The sequence below is a fragment of the Bacillus rossius genome, chromosome 6, assembly GCF_032445375.1.
Source record: "Bacillus rossius redtenbacheri isolate Brsri chromosome 6, Brsri_v3, whole genome shotgun sequence".
Lineage (NCBI taxonomy): Eukaryota > Metazoa > Arthropoda > Insecta > Phasmatodea > Bacillidae > Bacillus > Bacillus rossius.
Window position 1 is genome coordinate 18,402,587 of NC_086334.1, and position 23,017 is coordinate 18,425,603.

At 42.7% G+C, this 23,017-nt stretch overlaps 1 protein-coding gene across 2 annotated transcripts in view; it reads left to right on the top strand.

The window, feature by feature from the left end:
- The window catches only part of LOC134532749 (monocarboxylate transporter 7), a 139,938-nt gene that overhangs the window by 89,898 nt on the left and 27,023 nt on the right, over positions 1–23,017 (top strand). For both annotated transcript variants that reach the window (XM_063369563.1, XM_063369562.1), the window contains exons 2-3: positions 9,277–9,598; positions 12,812–12,955. In XM_063369563.1, the coding sequence (XP_063225633.1) occupies positions 9,277–9,598; positions 12,812–12,955 (466 nt within the window). The remainder of the gene's footprint in view (positions 1–9,276; positions 9,599–12,811; positions 12,956–23,017) is intronic.

Below are 23,017 nucleotides of genomic sequence, written 5' to 3' on the forward strand. Positions count from 1 at the left end.
CAGTATTTTGTGAAATACCTTGACACGAAATGTATTCGCGAAATACAGGTGTCCCTAACAATTAGTAGGGCCAAAATTTCCAGACCAGTTGTGTGTCAACACTTTGTAGCATTGTCTGTGTTTAGTGGTTGGCTGTGTTGTCTTGTCAGAGCACCAATCTCAGCCATCCAGTGCGGAAGCAAACGCGACCTTAATGGCCTGGGCAAACAGGCCAATGGCTTCTCTTGCAGACGGTCGCCAATCACAAGGTAGCAAATCGCTAGCGCAGATATACCTTCTTGCAGCCTAATGAGTTATCAGATTATTTCGCGAAAAATACACGCCCATAAATGTATCGTTCCTTCGCTTCTATAGTGCGGAAGGCAGCGGTGAGCCATGGCAGTATCAACCTCGCTGCTGCGTAACTCCCGCAACAGCGCGATTAGCAATTCCTCCCCACACTCATGCCCCAAGGCCAACCAAAGGTGAATAGCTTATTCCCTTATTCCCCGGGCAATGTGTGAGTACCATTATAAAGAACACCAAAAATTTAAGTGCAGTCAACATTTACTATCAGACCTACCTAGTATTCCACGTATACATTGCATGTAACACATAAATGCCCTATACAAAAAGAAATATATATAAAACTATAGTTAAACAAAAAATCTAAAGTTTTTATTTTGTCCTGTGCGCGCACTTTCCCGTTTGCTCGCGGCTTATACGGTAGTCCTCATGATAATACGTAAACGTACTTGAACTGTGTCCGTGCACTTCATCCAAATGATGACTATGTGGGACCGAGTGACAAGTTCATTAACTTCTTTAAGTTCATTCATCCACTACAAAAATTATTGCCGGTCCTGAAGAAAGTCAAATTATGTCGCGAATCACAGTCTATTTTAACATTTAGTATTTCACAGCCCCGGCCTTCGCCTATTCTGGCTATAACAAGTATGTGCGTCGACTCCTTACTTTTAGCATGTTGAGTGGGGCCCCAACTGGTGGTCAATGCGCCTCCGCGTCACTGCCACACCGCGGGCCAGACGGTCGCACCGAACCATCCTCCTGCTGTCGAGTCCGGCTTGCAAGTCCCGTACCGCACACTCGCGCGCCACCGCTGAGCGCGTCACTCGGCTACGTCACCATCGAGCTTCTTCGGCCGTCCTCGGGTACACTCGAAACAACGACACGCACACATGACTAGACGGCCGTTGAGCAAACGGATTCACGTTCTTAGAGTCCTCCTAATGCAATTAAATAAAAAAAAAACTAAAAAACATAACTGAATAAAGAAATAACAATAACCAAATAATTAAATTATTAATTACAAAAACAGTTACCGGAAACGGTAACAATTCCCAGGTAGGTGTCTGCGGAATCACGTTTATCCTTCCCGTTTCATAGTTGTGATATTGCAAGCGCAAGCTCTTTCAGTAAGTGCTTTATAAAACCAGGAAGGGGGGGGGGGGAACTCTCCTCCCCTCCTCTCTCCTCACCCGGGATTACCGCATTCAGTTCGCCTCAGTCGTGACATATCAGTAGGGACTGGAAAAATTCGCGTTTTCGATGACCTTCAGGATAGACTACACAGTCCTCAGTATACTCGGGAAAATAACGCCTGTTCATTGGCTGCTGACTTGTGAGTCGTCTCAACTAGTTTGCTTGTGATAACGATACTTATTTTGTTGAGTGTTTCCCATTGGCCCAGAGTCGTCCGGATGATCAGTGAACCTATAACAAAAGCAGCTTAAAGGTATGTGTATTTGAATTTTAGCGTATCGCGAAATGAATCCACGAATTTTTCCGGTCTCTACATATCAGGGACTGGAAAAATTCAATAACCTTTAGGATAGACTCCACAGTCCCCTACACACTTGTCTATACATTTACCGTCTATAACCTGCACTTTTTTGACAGTGATGAAACCTTAAATGGGTGTTTCAACGGACTTTTTAAGGCATGAAAAGTTCTACACACAACATTGTAAATGTTATTAGGAAGTATAAGGAGCCTTTATCTTTGATATTCCACCTAAAAATGATAGGGTCGGCTCTAAAAGTCCCATAGAGGCGCTTTACCGACCCGAAATAAACTCACCCATTCACGAAGCACAGACGATGCTACAATGTTTTAACTTTCAACTTGTCGTGGACATTTTGTTTTGCGAAATATGCATGATGCCCCTAATGATAAAATTATCACTGGTTTTTTGCGCTGTTATTGGAATGGAATGAACAATTATCGTACGCCAATTTCACGCAAACACATGCTTAATTACGTGATTGTTCATCAGGGGGAAGGTAAGGATATAATGACAGGTGGTGTTGGGGGGGGGGGGGGAGGTTAGGTGCTCTGCCAGTTGTGCACACGAAGTGGGTCGTGTGCAGATGTGCCGTCGTGGAAGTGGGCCCCATCAGGCTCTCTCAGCCAGCCAGCCAGCCAGCCAGCCAGCCAGCCAGCCAATATAGCCGCCGCTCAGCTGTTTTCCTCGGCTCCACGTGCCGTTAATTATAGACCCCGGGGGGGGGGGGGTGTCCCCCGCAGTGTTGCCAACTGACTGCTGGCTGCTCCGTACGCCCGCGAACAACTCGGGTGCTATTGTCTCCTGTCCCTGGAGGTACCTCTGTTGCTGATCCGAGTCCTCGGTATACGGCATTTGGTGGGAGTAATTCCCGCGAATGGAACGGGAATGTGTAATCACATCTGAGTGACGGTTGGAGTGAACTTAAGACCCTAGAGACCAAAGGGAACTGTTAAACGAATTTTAACAATATGTACAGTATTTTAATAAAAATCCCTTGTCTAAAAATCAGATTCAAAGCCGGGGTTTTGTGTATTTTTTCAAGTCTTTTTCGCTTTTATCAAAGTGGGTACATTTCGCAATGCAAATCAAATGATTCGATAGTCGACGTAGCTGCTCCGGCAGCAAATTTTCTAGCGGCGGGTGAGGAAACTACGTGTGATTCGCGACACGAAATGTAGTTTAAAAACACAATTAATTTTTCGTTAAATTTCGTGTCCGAGTTTTGTATTTTAAGTGAATTTGTAACATGAGAACACACTAATTTGCTAGTTACCGTGGTTACATTTTTACAGATCTCTGGCGAATACTGAAAGACTCGATCACGGTTTTATTTTATCATGGACTTGCTATATGTGCCATATCCGGAAAAAGTTATAAACGTTGAAACTGGTCTGGGAAAGTCGGGGAATTCACTTGAAATCCTGGAGTGATCATGGAAATTCCCCAGTGATGGTAATTTGAGAGGAAAATGTCATGCTGCATTCTGACATCACACAGACAGTTAAACATTTATTGTCCTGATTGTGTATTAGTGCATAAAATGGCGCATGTAAGATTCTGTTTGAATTCGGGTCAGCTGTGTGGATGGTGGAGGCTGGATTATGTTTTATTTCTTTCAAAAATTTGCTAAATAGATAAAATTATTTTAAACGGTTGTCTGGGTAATGTATAATCTTGGAGATGGAAATTTAGAGAAAACTCAGGGAAATTTTATTAAAGATTTGCGTGGACATCCCATGTATGTATGTATGTATGTATGTATGTATGTAGGAATGAATGTACACAGACTTAAACAATGGAATGTTTTAATGTGTTGTTAAGAATTAAAAGACAACTTTCAAATGTGTGTGTATAGATTCACACGTATATAAATGTTCGTGTCTGTTTCTGCATTCGTTTATCACTTCCTCTGTTATTGTGACAATGATGGGCACGCACAAAAACCACTATTTTTTGATAGTTGATGCGATTCGGGGTAGGTTGCAATATTAAAAGCATCTGATTTAAAGAATGGATAAAGTAGTAGTACAAGTAGTACACTCAAATAAAAAAAATATATTATATGAATTTACTGATTTTTACACAGCGGGGTAAAACGAACATACAATGCAACTGCAGTATAATAAAAAAATTGCATGTGAGCCTTAAACCATCACGGCATTGAATATAATCTAGTCAGCAAAAGTTGTTACCATAAAACGGGATGAATTGGAACAGTCCGCTCAAAGACTCTTTAAATACGAAATTCTCCAATCGATATCTCTTTAAAAATTTTTGTTGAATAACGTTTAAAAAAATACGTACATCAAACTAAAGAATTTTGTGTGTTAAGAATCATTGAGCAGACTTGTTTCTGTTCATCACTATTTTGCGACAACATCGCTGCCAGGAGCGTTCGGCTCTTTTTTTGCGACTTCTTTGGCGAGGGAAAGTTATTCGTCTTCTTTAGTTTTTGTTTTGCGCAGCGTGATTTTTAACGTGAATGCATGCATAAATGTTATTCAAAAATATGTCTATGGATGTTATAGGTTATATTCCTCTATGTCTGGCCGCCTGTAGATAGACTTGAACGGTTCCATTTCTTTATTCTCTGTGGTTTGTTCTGTGGGCTCGCCATTTGCAGTGATCGTTTTGAAGGTTTAGTCAGAAACTCGACGCTCCAGCGAACTGTGCGGACGATGCGAAGTGCGTTGGCCTTGTTCTGGGTGTTGATGGCCGTGCGCGTGACGCAACAGCCTGCGGCGTCCGCGGCCGTCCCAGACCCGGGGGAAGCCTCCAAGAGCGTCGGCAACGCTTACGGGGACTCCAAGAGCGGCGGCAATCCTGACGAAAGTGGTAGCCACCCTGGTGAGGGTGAACAACCTGAAGAGGGCTCCAAGAGTGGTGGTCCTGATGAGAGTGGTAACAGCCCTGACGAGGACTCCAAGAGCGGCGGCATTCCTGACGAGAGTGGTAGCCACCCTGGTGAGGGTGATCACCCTGAAGAGGGCTCCAAGAGTGGTGGACCTGTTGAGAGTGGTAACAGCCCTGACGAGGGTTTCAAGAGTGGTGGACCTGATGAGAGTGGTAACAGCCCTGACGAGGGCTCCAAGAGCGGCGGCAATCCTGACGAAAGTGGTAGCCACCCTGGTGAGGGTGATCACCTTGAAGAGGGCTCCAAGAGTGGTGGACCTGTTGAGAGTGGTAACAGCCCTGACGAGGGTTTCAAGAGTGGTGGACCTGATGAGAGTGGTAACAGCCCTGAGGAAGACTCCGAGAGCGGTGACCACGCTGACGAAAGTGGTAACTATCCGGGTGGGAGTGGTAACCCTGACGAGGGCTTCGCGAGTGGTGGACCTGATGGGAGCGGTAACAGCCCCGAGGAAGACTCCGAGAGCGGTGACCACGCTGACGCAAGTGGTAACTACCCGGGTGAGAGTGGTGACCCTGACGAGGGCTTCGCGAGCGGTAACAGCCCCGACGGAGACTCCAAGAGGGGCGGTAACGACAGTGACGCGGACCTCGGGAGCGGCGGAGCAGCCCTCGCCGGGAAGAGGGCGAGAGACCCTGAAGTCGCCGTCAGAGAGGTGGTCGTGCCGAGGCAGGAGGAGGCGACGGAGGCTCCCTCCGACGGCACCGCGCCGCCGTCTGTCGGCGCGGACATTCTGCTGCTGTGCCTCGCGGCCGGCGCCGCGGTGCTCCGACTCGGCTGAAGACAGCGTCGTCTTCGGACAAGCCAGTCGAAAACAAGTCGACACTCTACGTTGAAACATCTTTTTTTTTTTTTTTGTGGGTGTTAACAATAAGCAGAGTAAGCTGTTAAACATTTTTTCTTGTTTTAAATCTACAATGGATTGTTCTATTGCGCTACAATATGGCGTGACTTCTGTTTTACATTCATAATGAATCAACCACATGCCTCGCGGTTGTAGGCAGGTAATTAGCAAGTCCGGTCTGTTAAAATGTGTGTGAAGTGTAATAAAGAAGAAGTCGGTAGAGAATAAAAGTGTTCTTGAATTGATTTCCAGAACGTATTTTTAAATGTTCAACCATGCATACAGAAAGTGGATTTTAAAAATTACATTTGTATGTTGTTAGTTTTTTTTTTTTGCATGACATTTATAATATAACTAGTCCATTACATGCTCATATGCTAAGTCCTTTTTTATTTCGTGTTTATTTAGGCACACGTGTTTTATAATGTGTTATTGTGACACGTACTCATCTCTTGTAAATTTGAATTGTAACGACGAGAATTTAAATTTACTGCTGATTTTGTTCTTTCTTTGTTTAATGAATCGCAGTTAAGGCTTGCGTTATCGTTTCTAAAACTACGTTTTTCACAGGATTAGAACTATAATTCTGCGCGGTCTCAGAAGTGAACATTTGCTTCATATTTCTCAAACAAATATAAACAAATTTGTCAAATTATCAGGAAAAAAAAATTTGCTTTAGGTTTGTAATGATATTTATCTTGAGTCTGATTTGTCTTCGAGGCGTAGAAAAAAAATGTTCTAAAAAAAAGATTCCTTTACCAAGAAATATAATGTAACTTTTTAAAATATTGTAACTATGGTTATTTTTGCATATATACGAGAGGGGACAAAAAAAACGAATTTTTTAAATAAAAAATATTTATACTTTTTTTTTACAAAATACTTTCGGTGAATTTCAAAGTATTTTCCATTAGATGCGATGCCTTTGTCAAGTCTTTTTCCCACTGTTTGAAGCACCTCAGGAACTCTTCAACTTCGATATCCTCCAGTGCCCTGTTTTCACGTAAATGTACAGAAATGTTCAAATATCTCTAATTTAACATTAATATTTCTGTTCCATTTACAAAAACAAAACACTGTGCGGCATATTCATCAAATACTATGGTCACACAACTGTACAGAACAGATAATTTGCGTGTGCTGTTTTCGAGGATACCTGCATCAGGATGGCGGGACCGGTGCTCTGGAACGCGAGCTTGTGTCTCTCTCTCTCTCTTATTTCGTTATAAATGGGTTCTTTTGATAATTTTTAATGTTTTTTTTTTTCATTTTAATTTATTAAATTACATTTGGGTACAAATAATTTAATTTCTATTGTATCGAGTGATTTTGTGTCACCTCGCTCCGTCGAAACAGTTCGTAACGTCCGCAGAGAGCGAAGGTGCGCATGCGCGCGCGGAGGGTGTCCGAGGCCTGGGGCGCCTCGACGACGCAGCGGGGCGGAAGGCGCGCCGAGACGCCCGGAAATAGTCCCTCGAGGTCGCGGGATCCTCTCCTTCGGGCGCCGCCGTCGTTAGAGCGAGGTCGCCTCCCACGCGTCATGTCCCGCCATCGTGGATGGTATTTAAAAAAAAAAAAATTGGTTGTCTGTAAAGTCGGTTCACGGACGATAGTTTAACGTGACGACGTCATAACAAAACATTGATGAAATTATTGCATACTTTTATGAATAAAATGGAATCATTTTTATTGAATTATCGCTATTTTGTATATTGATACAAAGAAGGAGTGAAATGAAATATACAATTTAATTGATAAATTTACTTTTATTTGCACTCATTATTTCAAATATGGTTATAACTTTAACGAAGAGATTATTTTAACTATAACTTTTATACGTGTATGCTGTTGCACGTATTTGTGTTTATCTGTGTTATTCTGTTAAGGATAGGACGATGATAGGAAAAGTAGGGAACGAATGGGAGTGTTTCAAGTTTAATGTGCCTCGAAAAAGCCATATCGATGGTTGTTCCAATCGAGTGGAAGAGAGATAGATGCGGCGCAAGCGTACAATGAGCGTAACGGGACAATGTGCGTTACGGGACACTTTATCGTGCGTGTAGCCGGCGTTCATCGATTTATTAGACGTTGTAACGTCAAAAGAAAACACTCGTCAGTGGCCGATGCGTGCATTACTTACACGGACACAGCGTGAAGCTAGCTGCATTTTGTCCAGCTGTCGTAGGGGCGGGTACAGGACTGACTTCTGGGAGGGGCACCGGATGTCTGAATACCCCCTGTCCAAGTACATAGGGGAATACTAATAACTTAGTCAAGATATTAGATCCAGACCAAGTTGTCAATAGTTATACATCCGTCTTTAAGAAGTGTACCTACTAGTAGTATTATAAATGTGAAAGTATGCTTGTCTATTTGTTCTTCTTTCACGCAGCAACGAAGCAACGGAACGACATGGGTTTTTTTTCACACAGAAAGTTTATGGGCCGGAGAGTGACATAGACTACATATAATCATAGAATAATTCCATCCCTAATGAAGTGAAAAAAAAGGGGTAAAGTCAGATTTATAATAGAAAATCATAGGTAGGTCATAGACACACAAACAGTAAGATTGTGTCATTTCTCCATGTCCGCCACATGGTCATATAGTAAGGTCTGGCAACTTCCCATCCTTCTCCTTGGCGAAACCCATCCGCTAGCGAACTAAATGCGCTAATAACAGTTTAGTTTAGAACTTCAATAGATGGCGTTCTTGAATTTGTAACGCGCTATCGTTTCGTGCGTCCCGTCACATCATGACTAGGGCTTACCTGCCTTCCCACAAAATGAATCTGAAGATTGGCGTCCCGGTTTTTTTACTGTATCCACGATTCACCGAGAGATTGTGCAATCGATGGGAATTTAAAATTAAAATAAAAAATTTCCCGTTTTTCAAGTGTACGTCCTACAGACGTGGAACTAGCTAGTGATGTTCCTTATGATACGTTTAGCCCAGGGGGCAACGGGCGGGTATTTCAGCTAGTTTAATATAAAACTAGCTTAAAATCTACTTCGTAAGTGTTGTTATCCATTTTTTTATGAAGTGTAGGGATTGAGAAGTGCAGACATTTTTTTTAAAGGAATTATTTTACAGTGGTGATTGTTAGAGTCCCGGAAATTTCGTGGATTCCTCTGGCCTCATGATAGAATTTAAAGTTATATGTGTGCTCGACCCATGTTTACTTTCCCATTGGTTGATTTCTTAGCGAGAACATTTTTATCCTTGTTATTTGCCACTACCTGATTCGCTTACTTCTCTCCTAGCTGGGCATCGTTGGCTCACAGTCGTAGAGGGGCGTGTCCAAGTAACTGCGGGCCAATCATGAACACAGTGCGAGAGTGTGAAGGTTTGCATTCTAGCTTGCGACTAAATGAATGCGCGAAAATTCCGTGGCTCTAGTGATTGTTTAGCGACGGGAACTTTCGGTTCAGCTGGCGTGAAGTGCAGTTTCCAGCAGTGTTGTCGGAATGTTTGGTTCGTGTACCGACGCCCCCCTGGTCGCTGTTGCAGATTTCTCCAATAAATAATAAAGGCATATTTCTATTGCTTCGTTCCTATATGTAATCCCTGTTAGGGTATAATAAGAGATTTATCAATCTAGTAATAGTTTTATCTTCAAATCATATAATCTTTATATTAACTTATTTTCAAAAGGTTTATCGGGGTTAGTGAGAGATTATATTGACTTGTCCCCATAGTTAATGTTATATGCATATTATATGGTCGCTGTTGCAGACGGAGAGCGAGTGCTCGTACTCGGAGCGCGAGGAGAACGCGCGGCTGACGGCGGCGGGGGCGCAGGACGGTGACGGCTGCAGCGCCGCGGGGGCGGACGACGAGTGCCTGTCGTACTGCGAGTACCACGACATCCCGCCGCCCCCGGACGGCGGCTACGGCTGGGTCATCGTGTTCGCCAGCTTCATGTGCAACATGATCCTGGACGGCATCGCCTACACGTTCGGCGTCTTCCTCGGCGAGTTCGTGGTCGCCTTCGGCGAGGGGAAGGGCAGGGTGGCGTGGGTCGGCAGCCTGCTGTCGGGCATGTACCTCAGCGCGGGTGAGTCCCAGGGGCGTGTGCTTGTGTCGAGATGCGTTGTGACCAGGGGCGTAGCCCGGGGGGGGGGGGGGGGGGGTTAGGGGTTCAAACCCCCCCCCCCAGCACCAAATCTTTAATTAATTTCTTATTCATCACTCAAACAAATTTCATATGAAAATTAATAAAATTTTTACCATTATAGTATTTAAATTTAAGTACCGAAAACTGCTAAAATAGCACTATTTTACACCTTAAAATCCAAATTTTCCCGGATCCCCGGGCCCCCCGCTTGAATACGGGGGGGGGGGGGGCATGCTTCTTAACACCCCCCATACACAAATCCTGGCTCCGCCACTGGTTGTGACTAGTCTTCAATAGGCACGTTTTTTTATTGGTTTGGTTGTATCCAACGTCCTGCATGGTTTAGAACCTGTCATATACGTAGAGACCGGAAAAAATTCGCGGATTCATTATTTCGTGACAGGCTGAAATTCAAACACGTGTGCAATTCTGCTGGTTCTGCTATTGGCTCGCAGTTTAACTGGAGCTCTCTGGGCCAATGAGAGACTTATGGACCAAAGAAGCGTCGAATCACAAGCTACCCAGTGGAGACGCCTCACAATTTTTAGCACCCGATGAACACGCGTGTTTACTTGAGAAATGCAGGGGATAATGGTGGCTATCCTAGAGGTCATTGAATCCGCGGAATTTTTCCGGTCCCTACCTACATGCAAAATATTTGATGGAAACTGAAGTCATCCAACTCGTCAAACAAACATGGCTGCTCTAGTGACGTTTATCGGTGACGTTGTAACCCTCAGACTTTTATTTGACACAACGTAATTGGAAGGTGTTTAGAAGCGGTAGTCTGATAGCGTGGCAGGGCCTTATTCCGTCTGGCGATGGTGCCTTATTGTGTGATGTGAAGTGACAACGCTTTGCGAATTATTTTTCATGCTTTTAGTCGCAACGTGACGTAGCATGAACAGTTAGTGTGGGGCAAAAAAAAAAGTGTCTTGTTTTTATATAAAATTACATTTTGGCTAGCAAAATAATATAAAAAAGGGATAAAAGGGTATTGCTGCAATTTCGTTAGAGTGACTTTTAAAATTTATGTTGTTTTTTTTTTTCCCTTGAGAACCTCAGGAAGGTTCTTGGAAAGTGGAATCCTGTAAAAGTCATGATAGTAATTTGAGGGGAAAATTTCATGTTCCAGTCTGCCATCACCCAGACTGTAAAAGATTTTATTTTTTTTCGGTCGGTGTTAAGTCAACTATGGGAAAGGTTGAGCCTGTATATATGTTATTTCTTTCAGAAAATCGTAAAATTTATATACTGTAAAAACTTACTCAACCTAACTTAATTGTGGTAGGGAATTTGTTTAACAAAACTAACCTAACCTAAATGAGCATTGACCAACGTAAGCTAAACTATCATAAATAAACTATTTTTTTTACCTAATGTACCTCCCACATATAAAAACATATTTCATTAAAAAATCTTCCATCTAAGCCTAACAGTTCCGTCATTCTGAATGAGTAACTTATATCCACAATTACCGTCCTATGTTGTGTGCAAGGTATGCTAGGTTTAAAAAAAAGAGGTTGGTTAGGTTAGGCTTGTTTAAAAACGTTCTTTCCTGAGTATGTTTGATTAGGTTATGTTTTGACAATTTTAAAGTGTTTAAATTTTGGTTAAATAGTTTGCAATACATTATGTTTTGCCATAGGTTATTTTGGGTTTGTTAAATCCAAAAGTAGTGATTCTCTACATTAACCAATAATAGTATCAAATATTTAGTTATACAATTAAATTTTTTTATTATATAATGTACTTACAGATGCCTTTTTCCGTTTTTTTAGAGTTTTGTGTTATTGAAGTATGACAATCATCATCACACACAATCATCGTCACACTGTCCATCTCCTTGAGCAGTGAAACGTTTTTCCTCTGATACATTTGTGGATGCATTGCTCCCTGTTTCAGGTACACCCAAACTTGTTATAGTTGGCGAGTCTTTCCCAATTATGTCAAGAACAATGTTGTCAATGTCATTGTACTTGGCATGTGTTCCACCTGCTGCCCCAGTTTGTTTCGCATTATCTACTTTGTTCTGGAAATAAAATATTTTAAACAAATGATAGTAATTTAAATTTCTTCAGTTTTCAGTTCAATATATAAATATGGCAAGAATTTACTGTAATTCACCATAGTTGCTCGTCTCAAATTTGGCCAAAACGTGTCTCAAAGATTCCCAACCCTTTTCTTTATTTTACTGCTCCAATACTAACCGCAAAATCAAATATTTGCTTCCACGCATCACTTTTATCCTTTTTTTTTTGGTCAAAGTATCACTAAACTGTCAGTACAAGGTATCCTTGTTCTCTTTAATTTTTTGCAGTACTGCCGATTTCAAATCTTTACTACTCGTGCACTCTCCATTTTTCATGTGAACAACTTGTGAATAAAACAGGAGACTTGTGAAAAGTTGATACAAGCTAACCAACTTCTACAAGTTACGAGACTTTTTGACGTGACAACGTCTAATAAATCGATGAACGCCTGCTGCACGCACGAAAAAGGATGAGTTATTGTCCCGTTACGTACATTGTCCCGTTTCGCTGTGTCTTGTTACGCTCATTGTACGCTTGCGCCGCATCTATCTCTCTTCCACTCGATTGGAACAACCATCGATTTGACTTTTTCGAGGCACATCAAACTTGAAACACTTCCATCCGTTTCCTACTTTTCCTATCATCGTCCTATCCTTAACAGAATAACACAGATCGGAAGAAGTTAAATAGCAAACATGTATAAAAGTTATAGTTAAAATAATCTCTTCGTTAAAGTAATAAACATATTTGAATTAATGAGTGCAAATAAAAGTGAATTTATCAATTAAATCGTAGATTTCATTTCACTCCTTTGTATCCGTACAAGATAGTGATAATTCAATAAAAAATGATTCAATTCTATTCATAAAAGTATGCAATCATTTCATCAATGTTTTGTTTATGACGTTGTCACGTTAAACTATCGTCCGTAAACCGACTTTACAGACAACCAATTTTTATTTTTTATTTTTATGAAACACGTCTCCCAGAACTTGTGACTTGTGAACTTGTGACTTGTAGCTTGTAGGTTTGTAACTTGTAATGTTGGTGAACTAGGGGCCAGGTGTCCCGCGGTCACAGAGGAGGGTCCGGAGAGAGGGGGGGCTTGTGCTGCCCGCAGGTCCCGTGGTCAGCGCCCTCACCAACAAGTACGGCTGCCGCCCCGTCTGCATCGCCGGAAGTGTGCTGGCGTGCGCCGGCTTCGTGCTCAGCACGCTGTCGCCCGACATCAACGTGCTCATGATCACCTACGGAATCATGGGAGGTCAGCGACCACGTCACCTCATCCCCCCCCCTTAAGGGGCCCGCCTACCCGGGCACACATACGGTGTGCAGAGCTTCAGGAAAAACAACGCGATTTCAAAACTACTTAAGATATCCGAGTGGGGCCTATTTACGAATAGCATTTAAGAGTTCGCTGAGGACCGAAAAGTACTTTTAATTTCGGATTAAGTTTTTAAACTGTATTTTTAGAAGCGTTAAAATGCCTAAAACCCGTGTTTTCAGAGTAATTTTTAGGCATAAAACAATCAGTACAGATTCTTGAAAGCACTTAAGGGGCTTGCATAACACCTTTATCTTCATTTCTCCGCCATATAATGTTACGGTCACCGCTCAAATTTCACAGTTATCCTGTGACGACGAGACGAATGCGCGCCAGTTCAGAGACTTGCGCTTAGAGGCTACACCGTGCTGGAAGCACCAGCGAGCGTCGCGCTTATCACCCCGCCTCACTAACACACATACACCCCTGACGAGGCGGGCCCCTTAACCCCGCTACAGCCAAGTGTGTGTTTTAGCTGGGTGTCAGTCACGCAGAAAGGCTAGCATGCATGTGTAGGGACACCTGTATTTCGTGATTTCATGTCAAGGTATTTCACAAAACACTGTAGCTTTTTTTCTAAGAGTCGTGGCAAATTGTGAGGGTGCAACAGTACGGTGACCACATTCTCATTGGCCCCGTCAAGAGCGGGACGACACATCTCCCCAACCTCAGCCAATAAACACAGGAGAAAAGCTACAGTATTTTGTGAAATACCTTGACACGAAATGTATTCGCGAAATAGAGGTGTTCCTAGTCATGTGTAGAGACCTGTTAAATTCGCGGATTCATTCGTTGAGAGGCTAGAATTCAAACACATATACCTCATAGATAATTTTTCTATTGGCTTTCTGTTCATCTTGGCGAAACTCAACCAATTGTAAACCCTCAAGCAAAGAAGGATCGAATCACAGATAAACCTTACCAGCTGAGACGACTTACAAGTCAACAACCAATGAACTTGCGTTCTTTGTCCGAGTGTACAGGAGAATGTGCAGTCTATCCTGAAGGCCATCGAAACCGCGAATTTGGCAGGTCTCTAGTCATGTGCTTTGTTCAGGCGAATGGCCAGCCATTGCAGTGATTGATGCCATGACTAACTCCCCTATCTTAAACTCTATACTGTAACTAGTTAAGTTGGGCCCAGGTAAAACCTGCATGGACACAGGGAAAACCCTGGGCTCATTCATGCGGGGTTGAATAGGCAGGTTCAGTGCAGGACAAGGAGGATGGTCCAGGAAGTTCCAACCATGCTGGGGTCGGCGGCTGGGGGGGTTTGGGCGCGTGTGGGTTGGTAACAGTGGCGCGTGCGCCCCTGGCGGCGGGCGACTTCATGAGAAGCCTACGATTCACTCGTCCTTCTGGACATACCCGAATACTCACGTTGGCAAGCCTTCTTTCAACAGACGAGAAAGCAAAACGCCCGATCGTGCATTTTCGGGGATTTTCTATGTTCATTGAAAATAAATATACAACTCATGATGACTAATGGTCAATTTGGTTAGGTTAGCTACATAATAAATACTTTAAAACATTGTGGACGGTTGATTTGGTTAGGATAGCTACATTAAAGATACTGTGAAATCATGTAAACGGTTTCCCCCTAATAAATACACCTGTTGTGGTACGGAAAAAAAAGCGAGCATGAACTTCCGGGAACTTCGGGTTTGGCTCTCTCGTCTGTGAATAGAAGGCTTGCCAACGTGAGTATTCGGGTATTTCCAGAAGGACGAGTGCATCGTAGACTTACCGCGACTTCATCCGTCACCCAGCGGCTGCCAGTCAGCGCGCGAGCGCTTAAAACTACGCAAAGGAAGACGGTGTATGAACGCATGCAAATAATGCTGATCGTAAGTTAAATTACGTCAGTTAATTGCGAACTGGCGCATCGGGTCTCACTCCAGAAGTGATTGAGCGGCAGGTCGTCTGTCGCCAGTAAAAGGATACGTCCCGCACGCCTCTTCCGCTATTTACAACTAAGTACTCGCGCGCACAGTAACACGTCCTAGGCTCGCAGGTATGTTGCTTGTACTTATGCGCGCGCTTTACAAGTTGTGTTTACTTGGAGTAGTAAAAAAAAAACTAACTTCAATTTTGCATGCAAATTTATGAAGAGCTTGATTAAAAATATTTTCATGAACATGCGCCATTTTTCTACTAGTGTATTTACACTTCGTTTTGTCCCAGTTTCTACAATAGTTACATTTATTTGTAACCCGTTCCCTGAATAGCTTTTCAGTATGAACTGCGCACATTAATAAGCACGATACAACAAAATGGAGTAAAATGGTCAAATATTCGATTATCATTTCCATGGTTTAAAAAAAATGCTTGAATGAAACATCAAAATAATAAAGTTATGCGCTAATTTTCCTAAGAAATGCCCAGTATTTATCTCGAAAAACGTATTTCATACATGCAAAAATAGCCATGGCCTTTTCTTGAAAACTGGTTTCCAAAAGACATCTTTTGTAAACATACTGAAATTTTTTTTTCTCTTCCGTACAGTGACACGTCTTTTTCTTGCGACGTTCAAGTTCGCAGATATGTCTCGCGCTCTTTTCTGAAAGTTTGCTAGGAGAGAAAGAAAACTCACTAACGGGCCCGCAATTCAGCTGCGGGCCGTGAGTTGAAGACCACTGCACTAGGAGCCCGTTTACCGTGTTCATTCTGCGGTCTGTGGTCCAATTTCCGGAACGTTTCTCCATAAAGATCTGGAACACAGCACGTGTCGTCCAGGCAGAGTGTTCACAAATTTGGATTATCCCCCCGAGACCCGACTAGCTTTGTCGTGTTTTCCCCCCTCTTTTTGTGGAGCCGGCGAGAGGAGGAGATGACGAGGGAAAATGGGAAAAAGAAAGAGAGAGAGAGAGAGAGAGAGAGAGAGAGAGAGATAGATGTCTGGGTATTCGAGGAGTGGCACCAGCGACGCGAAGCACTGAAGCAGTTGCGTAGACACCGCGGAATAAAAGCGGACTGGGACCCCGCCTGTTCCTGCTGCATATCTCGCCGCTACATCGCGGGCCAAAGTACCAGCCGACCCGGATCCCTCCTGGCGGGACAGACTGCGCGTTGAAGAGCTCAGTTCTTCTGCACCCCCCCCCCCCCCCCCTTACTACATCGATGCGTATAAAAGGAAGCTAGGGGAAAAAAACTACGTGATACGCAGCAGACTTGCAGCGGCGATGATACGGACGAATGACGTGTATAGCTGCAGTAAGAACAATTTTTTTCCCCTTCACAATTCAAAAGTCTTTATTTCATCACATCATGTGTACATTGCACACATTGGGAAAGTGGCACCCCAGCACACAGTGCTCTTTTGCCAGTAGAAACAAGATTCAAGACGCTTTATTACATGATCAACAAATACACATACGACATACAATATAAAGAACATTTACAAGGCTCTAAGTATAAACACGAAGGAAAAAAAAACAACGTAAGACCGAAGCCTTTTTTTTGGTGGGTGGAAAACAGTTGGCGAAGGGCAAACATTACTGGAATTATTCTTAATGACGTTTAAAGTACAGGAAGAAGCTGATTCGATGATTAGTTCAATTATCTTGTTTATTATATTCAATTTTTTTTTGTTTCAATAAAGAGCAACTAGTTGACGTGGCTGTTACTGGCGTCTAATGGCACGTTCTTTGATTGATTCTTGAAACGGGATATGTTGATATAAAACGATATTTTTTTCCCCCATACCTACGCCTGTTCCTTTTTTTTTACAGTGCATATCACAGAGAATTTTCACGGACGGACAAAGAAATGAATATACAGACACACATAAAACCTGCCAAAATCAGTCGATGTCAAAAGTTGGCTTGTTTTCTGTGTGTTTGTGTATTCATATCTATATCCGTTTTTTGAGGTTTCTCTTTGACATACAGTGTAAACCAGCAACGGGGTGTGTGTAAAAAAAAACTTTTTTTTAATAATTGATTGGCTTATTTATTCAGTTAGAGGAAGGCAGTGGTAATCCCTTGCAGAATCACCCTGCCAATAATCGTACAGCAATATATCTGCAATATTATGTATGTAGGTTTGCTGTAATGTTATTTATTATGTATTCGCTTTTTTTAAAATCCGGGATGGGAAAAGGAAGGGGGGGGGGGGGGGGACCCCGCTGGCCACGTCTCTGCCAGAGTTTGCAGCGGACCGCGCGACCACCCGCGATCTAGGGGAAGCCTTCTTTTCACAGACGAGAGAGCCAAACGCCCGATCGTGCATCTTCGGTTTTTTTTGTTCATTGTAACTCATGATAACTAATGGTCAATTAGGTTAGGCTAGCTACATTATAAATACCACAAAACATTTGTGGACTATTGATTTGGTTAGGATAGCTACATTAAAGATACTGTGAAATCATGTAAACGGTTTCCTAGCCTTGGATAGCTACATATTAAAAAGTTATTTGCTAAGCAACCATAAAATGATTTTACATTATTTTTATTAATGTAGCTATACTTACCTAATATAACCGACCATCCACAATGTTTTAAAATATTTATAATGTAGCTAACCTATCCTAATCGACAGCAAAATTTAATGCCACACCGGTTTATACAATGAGATAGAACGAGGGGGGAAAAAAGCGAGCATGAAGTTCCGGGGAACTTCGGGCGTTTGGCTCTCTCGTCTGTGAAATGAAGGCTTCCCGCGATCTAGCCCAACCAAGCTGGACGAGAACCCCTCGCGTCGCCCTGGTGGCGAAACCACGAACTACGCGGAGAAAAAACAAACAAATAAAAAAACCAGTTTCCCCTGGCCGCGTGAGTGCGTGTACGAGGCCACGCCGCCACCGCTCGGCAACATTCGTTTATCCCCCCCCTCCCTCTAACACTCTTCTTCTGTAATTCTTCGCTGTCTACACTTCCCCCCCCCCCCTCCACAATCGCTTTTCTGTTGCGGCGGGTCCCGATGACGTCACCAGCGACCTCGCGTCGGACAAAGAATCGCGTCACTTCAAGCCGCGGACTTTCCCCCCCCCCCCCCCTCACCCCTCTAACCCTGCGAGTGTCGATATGCAGAAGTCGCGCGGTCGTTCCGAGGCTTTCAACACGATTTCCTGGACGTGCGTCATTCCAGTTTTACACTTTTTTTTTCCTTTGTGGGATAAAATTCATAAATGCAAAATAAGAAATTATAAACGAAAACATATAACCTACAGAAATCAGGTGACGTCAAGGTATTGCGGACAACGCAGGGGACGACAGCACTTGAAATATCAGACGGCGCAAGAATTCCGTGGAAGGAATTTCTAGTCATGAAAACAAAATAACAGCAGCACAGACGAACACATTCGGCTAACAACGACGAAACAGTTTAAACAGTAACAGTAAATGCATACAGACAACAAAACCCGAACAGCGCAGAAGATATACGAACACAACGACGAAGATAACCAGATATTGTGGATAACACAACAAGACCGTCGAACAGTAGTAGGTTTCCTATGACAAAACAGTTGCGACGTTTGCATCTGTTCCCGTCATCAGGCCAAACATTGCTTGGATCATTTAAAGAACGTATTTTGAGAGTGGCTAACACATTTTCTTAATTTTTTAAGGGATTTTTTTTCTGAAATTTTAACCCAATACCTCCTTTGCATTTTTTGTTATGCCACAAATATTTCCAACAGATATTCACCTAGTGAAATATCATGCGAGTAAAAAGTTGCGATAGTGAGGATAACTACGTAGACTTGCGTGCCTTTTATACAGCCATGGTTGCACTAACTGAAAACATGCGTGGCAGTGCAGCAAATGCAGTGGAGGTACCGAGTTAAAATTTTGGAAATAGCCTTTAAATAAAAGTAATGACTAGAGACACGAAAACATTTGCGAATTCATTTCGCGATAGGCTAAAATACAAATCGTTATACCTCAGTGCTGCCTTTGCTATTGGTTCACAGCTCACCTGGATGACTCTGGGCTAATGAGAAACACCCAACCAAAGCTTTATCGAATCACAGGCTGCTACGCTGGTACGTCTCACAAGACAGCAGCCAATGAGTGGGTGACATTTGACCTAGTGTACGTAGAACTATGGAGTTCATCCTACAGGTCATTGAACCCGCGAATTTTTCCGGTCCCTAGAATGACAAATAAAACGGAACAAATCAAATTGACGTGTGAAGTGGAGCCTTAAGGGCCTCGATAATGCTCAGTTTGTCAGTTATGTCCGGGTGAAACTCCGGTATTTTTCTTATTTTTCTTGGAAGAGTTTCCCATTGGCGGATAATGGAGGTTTCTTTCTTTCTTTTTTTTGTGTTCAAGAAACTTTCAACATCATGGGGTGTGGACAGATACATATTCATTCTCAGAAATCCCACATCGATTACGTCATCTGAACCCTCATTAGACTGTAATAATGTTTGCCCGCGCTAGCGATTGTTCCCTTGTGATTGGCGGCCGTCTGCGAGAGAAGCCATCGTGCTTCCGCACTGGATGGCTGTGATTGGTGCACTGACAGAAGACGTGCACCTTAAATGAACCCTGCCGACCACGAAACACAGGCAACGCTAATATGTTGTAACACACAGCTGGTCTGAAAATATGTTCATAAAAAAATACGTTACCCTAGTCATATTCAATATTATTTATATGTTATGGAAACAACGAAACTTAATGACACGTTGGCTGTGCATTTACAGCAGATTTTTTTTTATGAACTCCAGTTTGGTTTGCTTCAATTAATATTTTTGGATGTGCTACAAAAACCTTTTTACCCCCCTTGACAGTCAAGAAACAAAGCATTCAAAGTTTGCAGTATCAAAAATATAAATCGTGGTAATTATTTTAGTTTTTTATTCATTTAAAAAAAATAATGGTTTAACTCATAACTGTATAAGTTTATCAATTAATGTGTAAAATATAGTATTCGGCGTAACCTTGTTTCGCGTTTGCTTTACTTTTTTTTTTTGCATTCATGAAACTGTGATTACTGAGGGGGTGTGCCTGGAAGTTGGCAGCACTGCATTAATATGGTACGAATATGACGGACGTTCTGAAAACAAATTTCGTCATATCCCCCCCCCCTCCCACACACACACAAGCTGTATCACTGAGCGAGAAAACTCGTTGCTGTAATAAAAGACAATCTCGCCAGAATCCACGACGTGTGGGGTTGGCGAACAGAGGAGGAATGACGCATGCGCAGAGTGCAGAATAACAGAGATAAGCACAACCAGGCTCACACGAGTGCAGACCAGTGTTTTTGGGGAAGCCTTCTTTTCACAGACTAGAGAGCCAAAACCCGAAGTTCCCCGAAGTTCATGTTGTTTTTTTTCGTGTCTTTAATGTAGCTATCCTAACCAAATCAACCGTCCACAATGTTTTAAAGTATTTATAATGTAGCTAACCTAACCTTATTGACTATTAGTATCCTTTTATCAACACCGCCATATTTATTTACAATGAACAAAAAAAAACCGAAGATGCACGATCGGGCGTTTGTCTGTCTCGTCTGTGAAAAGAAGGCTTCCCGTGTTTTTGGGCGAGACGCGCGCCGGAAACGTGGTCGCATACGGAAGTGCGTGCTGTGGGACAAGTGTTCCAGGATAATAGCTTCAACGAGCTGTGAAAAACTTCCTGAAATCGCTTGGCAATGGATTTTTATCAGGAGTTTTTTTTAAAATTGATTTCGCGGCACGACAAATGTTTTCGTGTCGGCGGCCACAAAACAGCCAAACGCGTGTATTTCATGGCGTTTAATTTTTTCCGTTCGTGACAAGGTTTCACTGTAAAAAAAAAAATAAGTTTCGTCACTTGTATTTGCAACGTCCCTCGTAGACCCATGTTACGTCGGTCGAAGTAACAATGTCGAATCAGACGTTGACGGAAGATGACAAGGCATATCCGACGCACCAGCCAGCGAAAACGGCCGCTGATTCGGGCCGTATCAGTGGAAAACTCCCAGTGATGTAAACACAAAGGGATTGTTTGGAACAGTTGGCAGAGGCTAGTGAAACGATAAACAATCTCCGCGCTGACGTAACATCGCACAAGGTCATCGAGGAGTCTGCATTATTTATGTATGCGTGCATGATTAATGGACACACTGAATACTTCAATTTAGATGACTATTATTTTTGGTCTCGTCCAGACAGTTTACTGTATAAATGGTTTCTAAAGGTTTTGGGTAGTGAGTGACCTTACGTGTTTGTTTACTGGGCACGCGTTATTGCGTAATCAATTAAAATTACGCATGCATAAGTATGTGACTAAACTGTATTCCATAAATTAACATTATATGAAAAAAAAGATATAAAATTGACTATCCAAAATGTAGTTTTTTTATAAACCTTTCCCCTCTTCACTCGTGAATTAAAAACGTTATAGCTAGAGACAAAAAAAACTTTCCAGGAATAATCTTGTGATACCTTTGTGTCGCTTGTCTATTGGCTCGTAGTTTATATGGAGGTCTAAAGCTAATGAAAAACTTTCAACAAAGGAAAATGTCGATTCACTAGCAACCCAGTTCAGATGTACCACAAGTCAGCATTTAGTGAACTGGTAACTGCTGCGCGATTATTAGGACGAATCATCCGCCAATTTAAGTATAAAAATATTAAAATGTAATTAAATGCTATCCTAAAACATAATAAATATTAAAAGATAATTAATATATGATACTTTCTTTCTCTCACACAAATTCATTCAGTATTTCCCTGGTTACGTGTCTGAATTTAGAGAGCCAATTTCTTTTCAATAAGGTTTTTTTTTTTTTTAATATTATTGACAAATGTTGAATTTCAAATTCCCCAATGTGTAGTGTGGCCAAGTGTACTTGCATGTCGGAAGCTGGTGTGGGTAACGACCACATATCTGAAAGACTGGTAACGCAACGTTGTTTTTTCTGTACTCGCATACAATCACCGACCACGCCGACAAATGAAGTAACGCGAATGAATGTGCGTGACGATAGAATGTATTTAAATAACCGATTGTCAGTGGGTTTTTTTTTAAAGCTCGAACGGAGGCACTAGATAACTGCCACTCTCGCTTAGTAGAGTATTATTAATAATAATAAACATCTCGAGACTTGTTTATTGCCAGCTTGCCCGATACATTTTCGAAACGCTGAATTTATTTATTTTTCGTTAACGTATGGAATATATTATACCTGCTAGCATTAAGGTGGTAACACATTACCGTAAAAATCCCCACTTGTAACATTATTAAATAATGATATATTTTTAAACTATTTATTAATTAAATTAATATATTTAATTACGTCATGATAGTTTGAATTAATATTTAAATGCAAGTATTGACGATCTCTATGAATTGACAAAAGAACTGGCTATGTAGGCCTATAGTGGCGCCATCCATCGTGCCGATGTGTGCATGCGGTGCTGCTTGAGTCGCCGCGCGCTGGGCGCGGGACCGCGATGTCGGGGCGCGAGGCGGCGGCGGGCGTCGAGCCAGGTCACGTGCCGGTGACTCGCTCCAGCGGCACGTGCCGGTGCCGCCTCCGAGCACGGCGGGCGACCTCGCGTCTCGGCGCTCGTTCTTGCTCTGCTGTGATACGCTCAGGGCGGTATTCCCAGAGGGGCGACTGAAATGCTTCCCCTTGGAAGGGCAGCCCTTCAAGATTTTTCTGACGGTTAGTTTGTAAAATGACCTAACCTAACCTAACCTAACCTAATCTAACCTAACCACTGTCAGAAAAATCCTGAAGGGCTGCCCATCCAAGGGACAACAATTCAGACAACCTTTCAAAAACACCACTGTCAGAAAAATCCTGATGGGCTGCCCTTCCAAGAGGCAACAATTCAGACAACCTTTCAAAAACACCACTGTCAGAAAAATCCTGAAGGGCTGAAGGGCTGCCCTTCCAAGGGGCAACAATTCAGATAACCTTTCAAAAACACCACTGTCAGAAAAATCCTGAAGGGCTGAAGCGCATGGGCGTAGATCCCGGGGGGGCCAGGGGGGCCCGGGCCCCCCCTGGAATTAATGGGCCCCTCCTTGGGGGGGCCCACTTCGTGATTTTAAA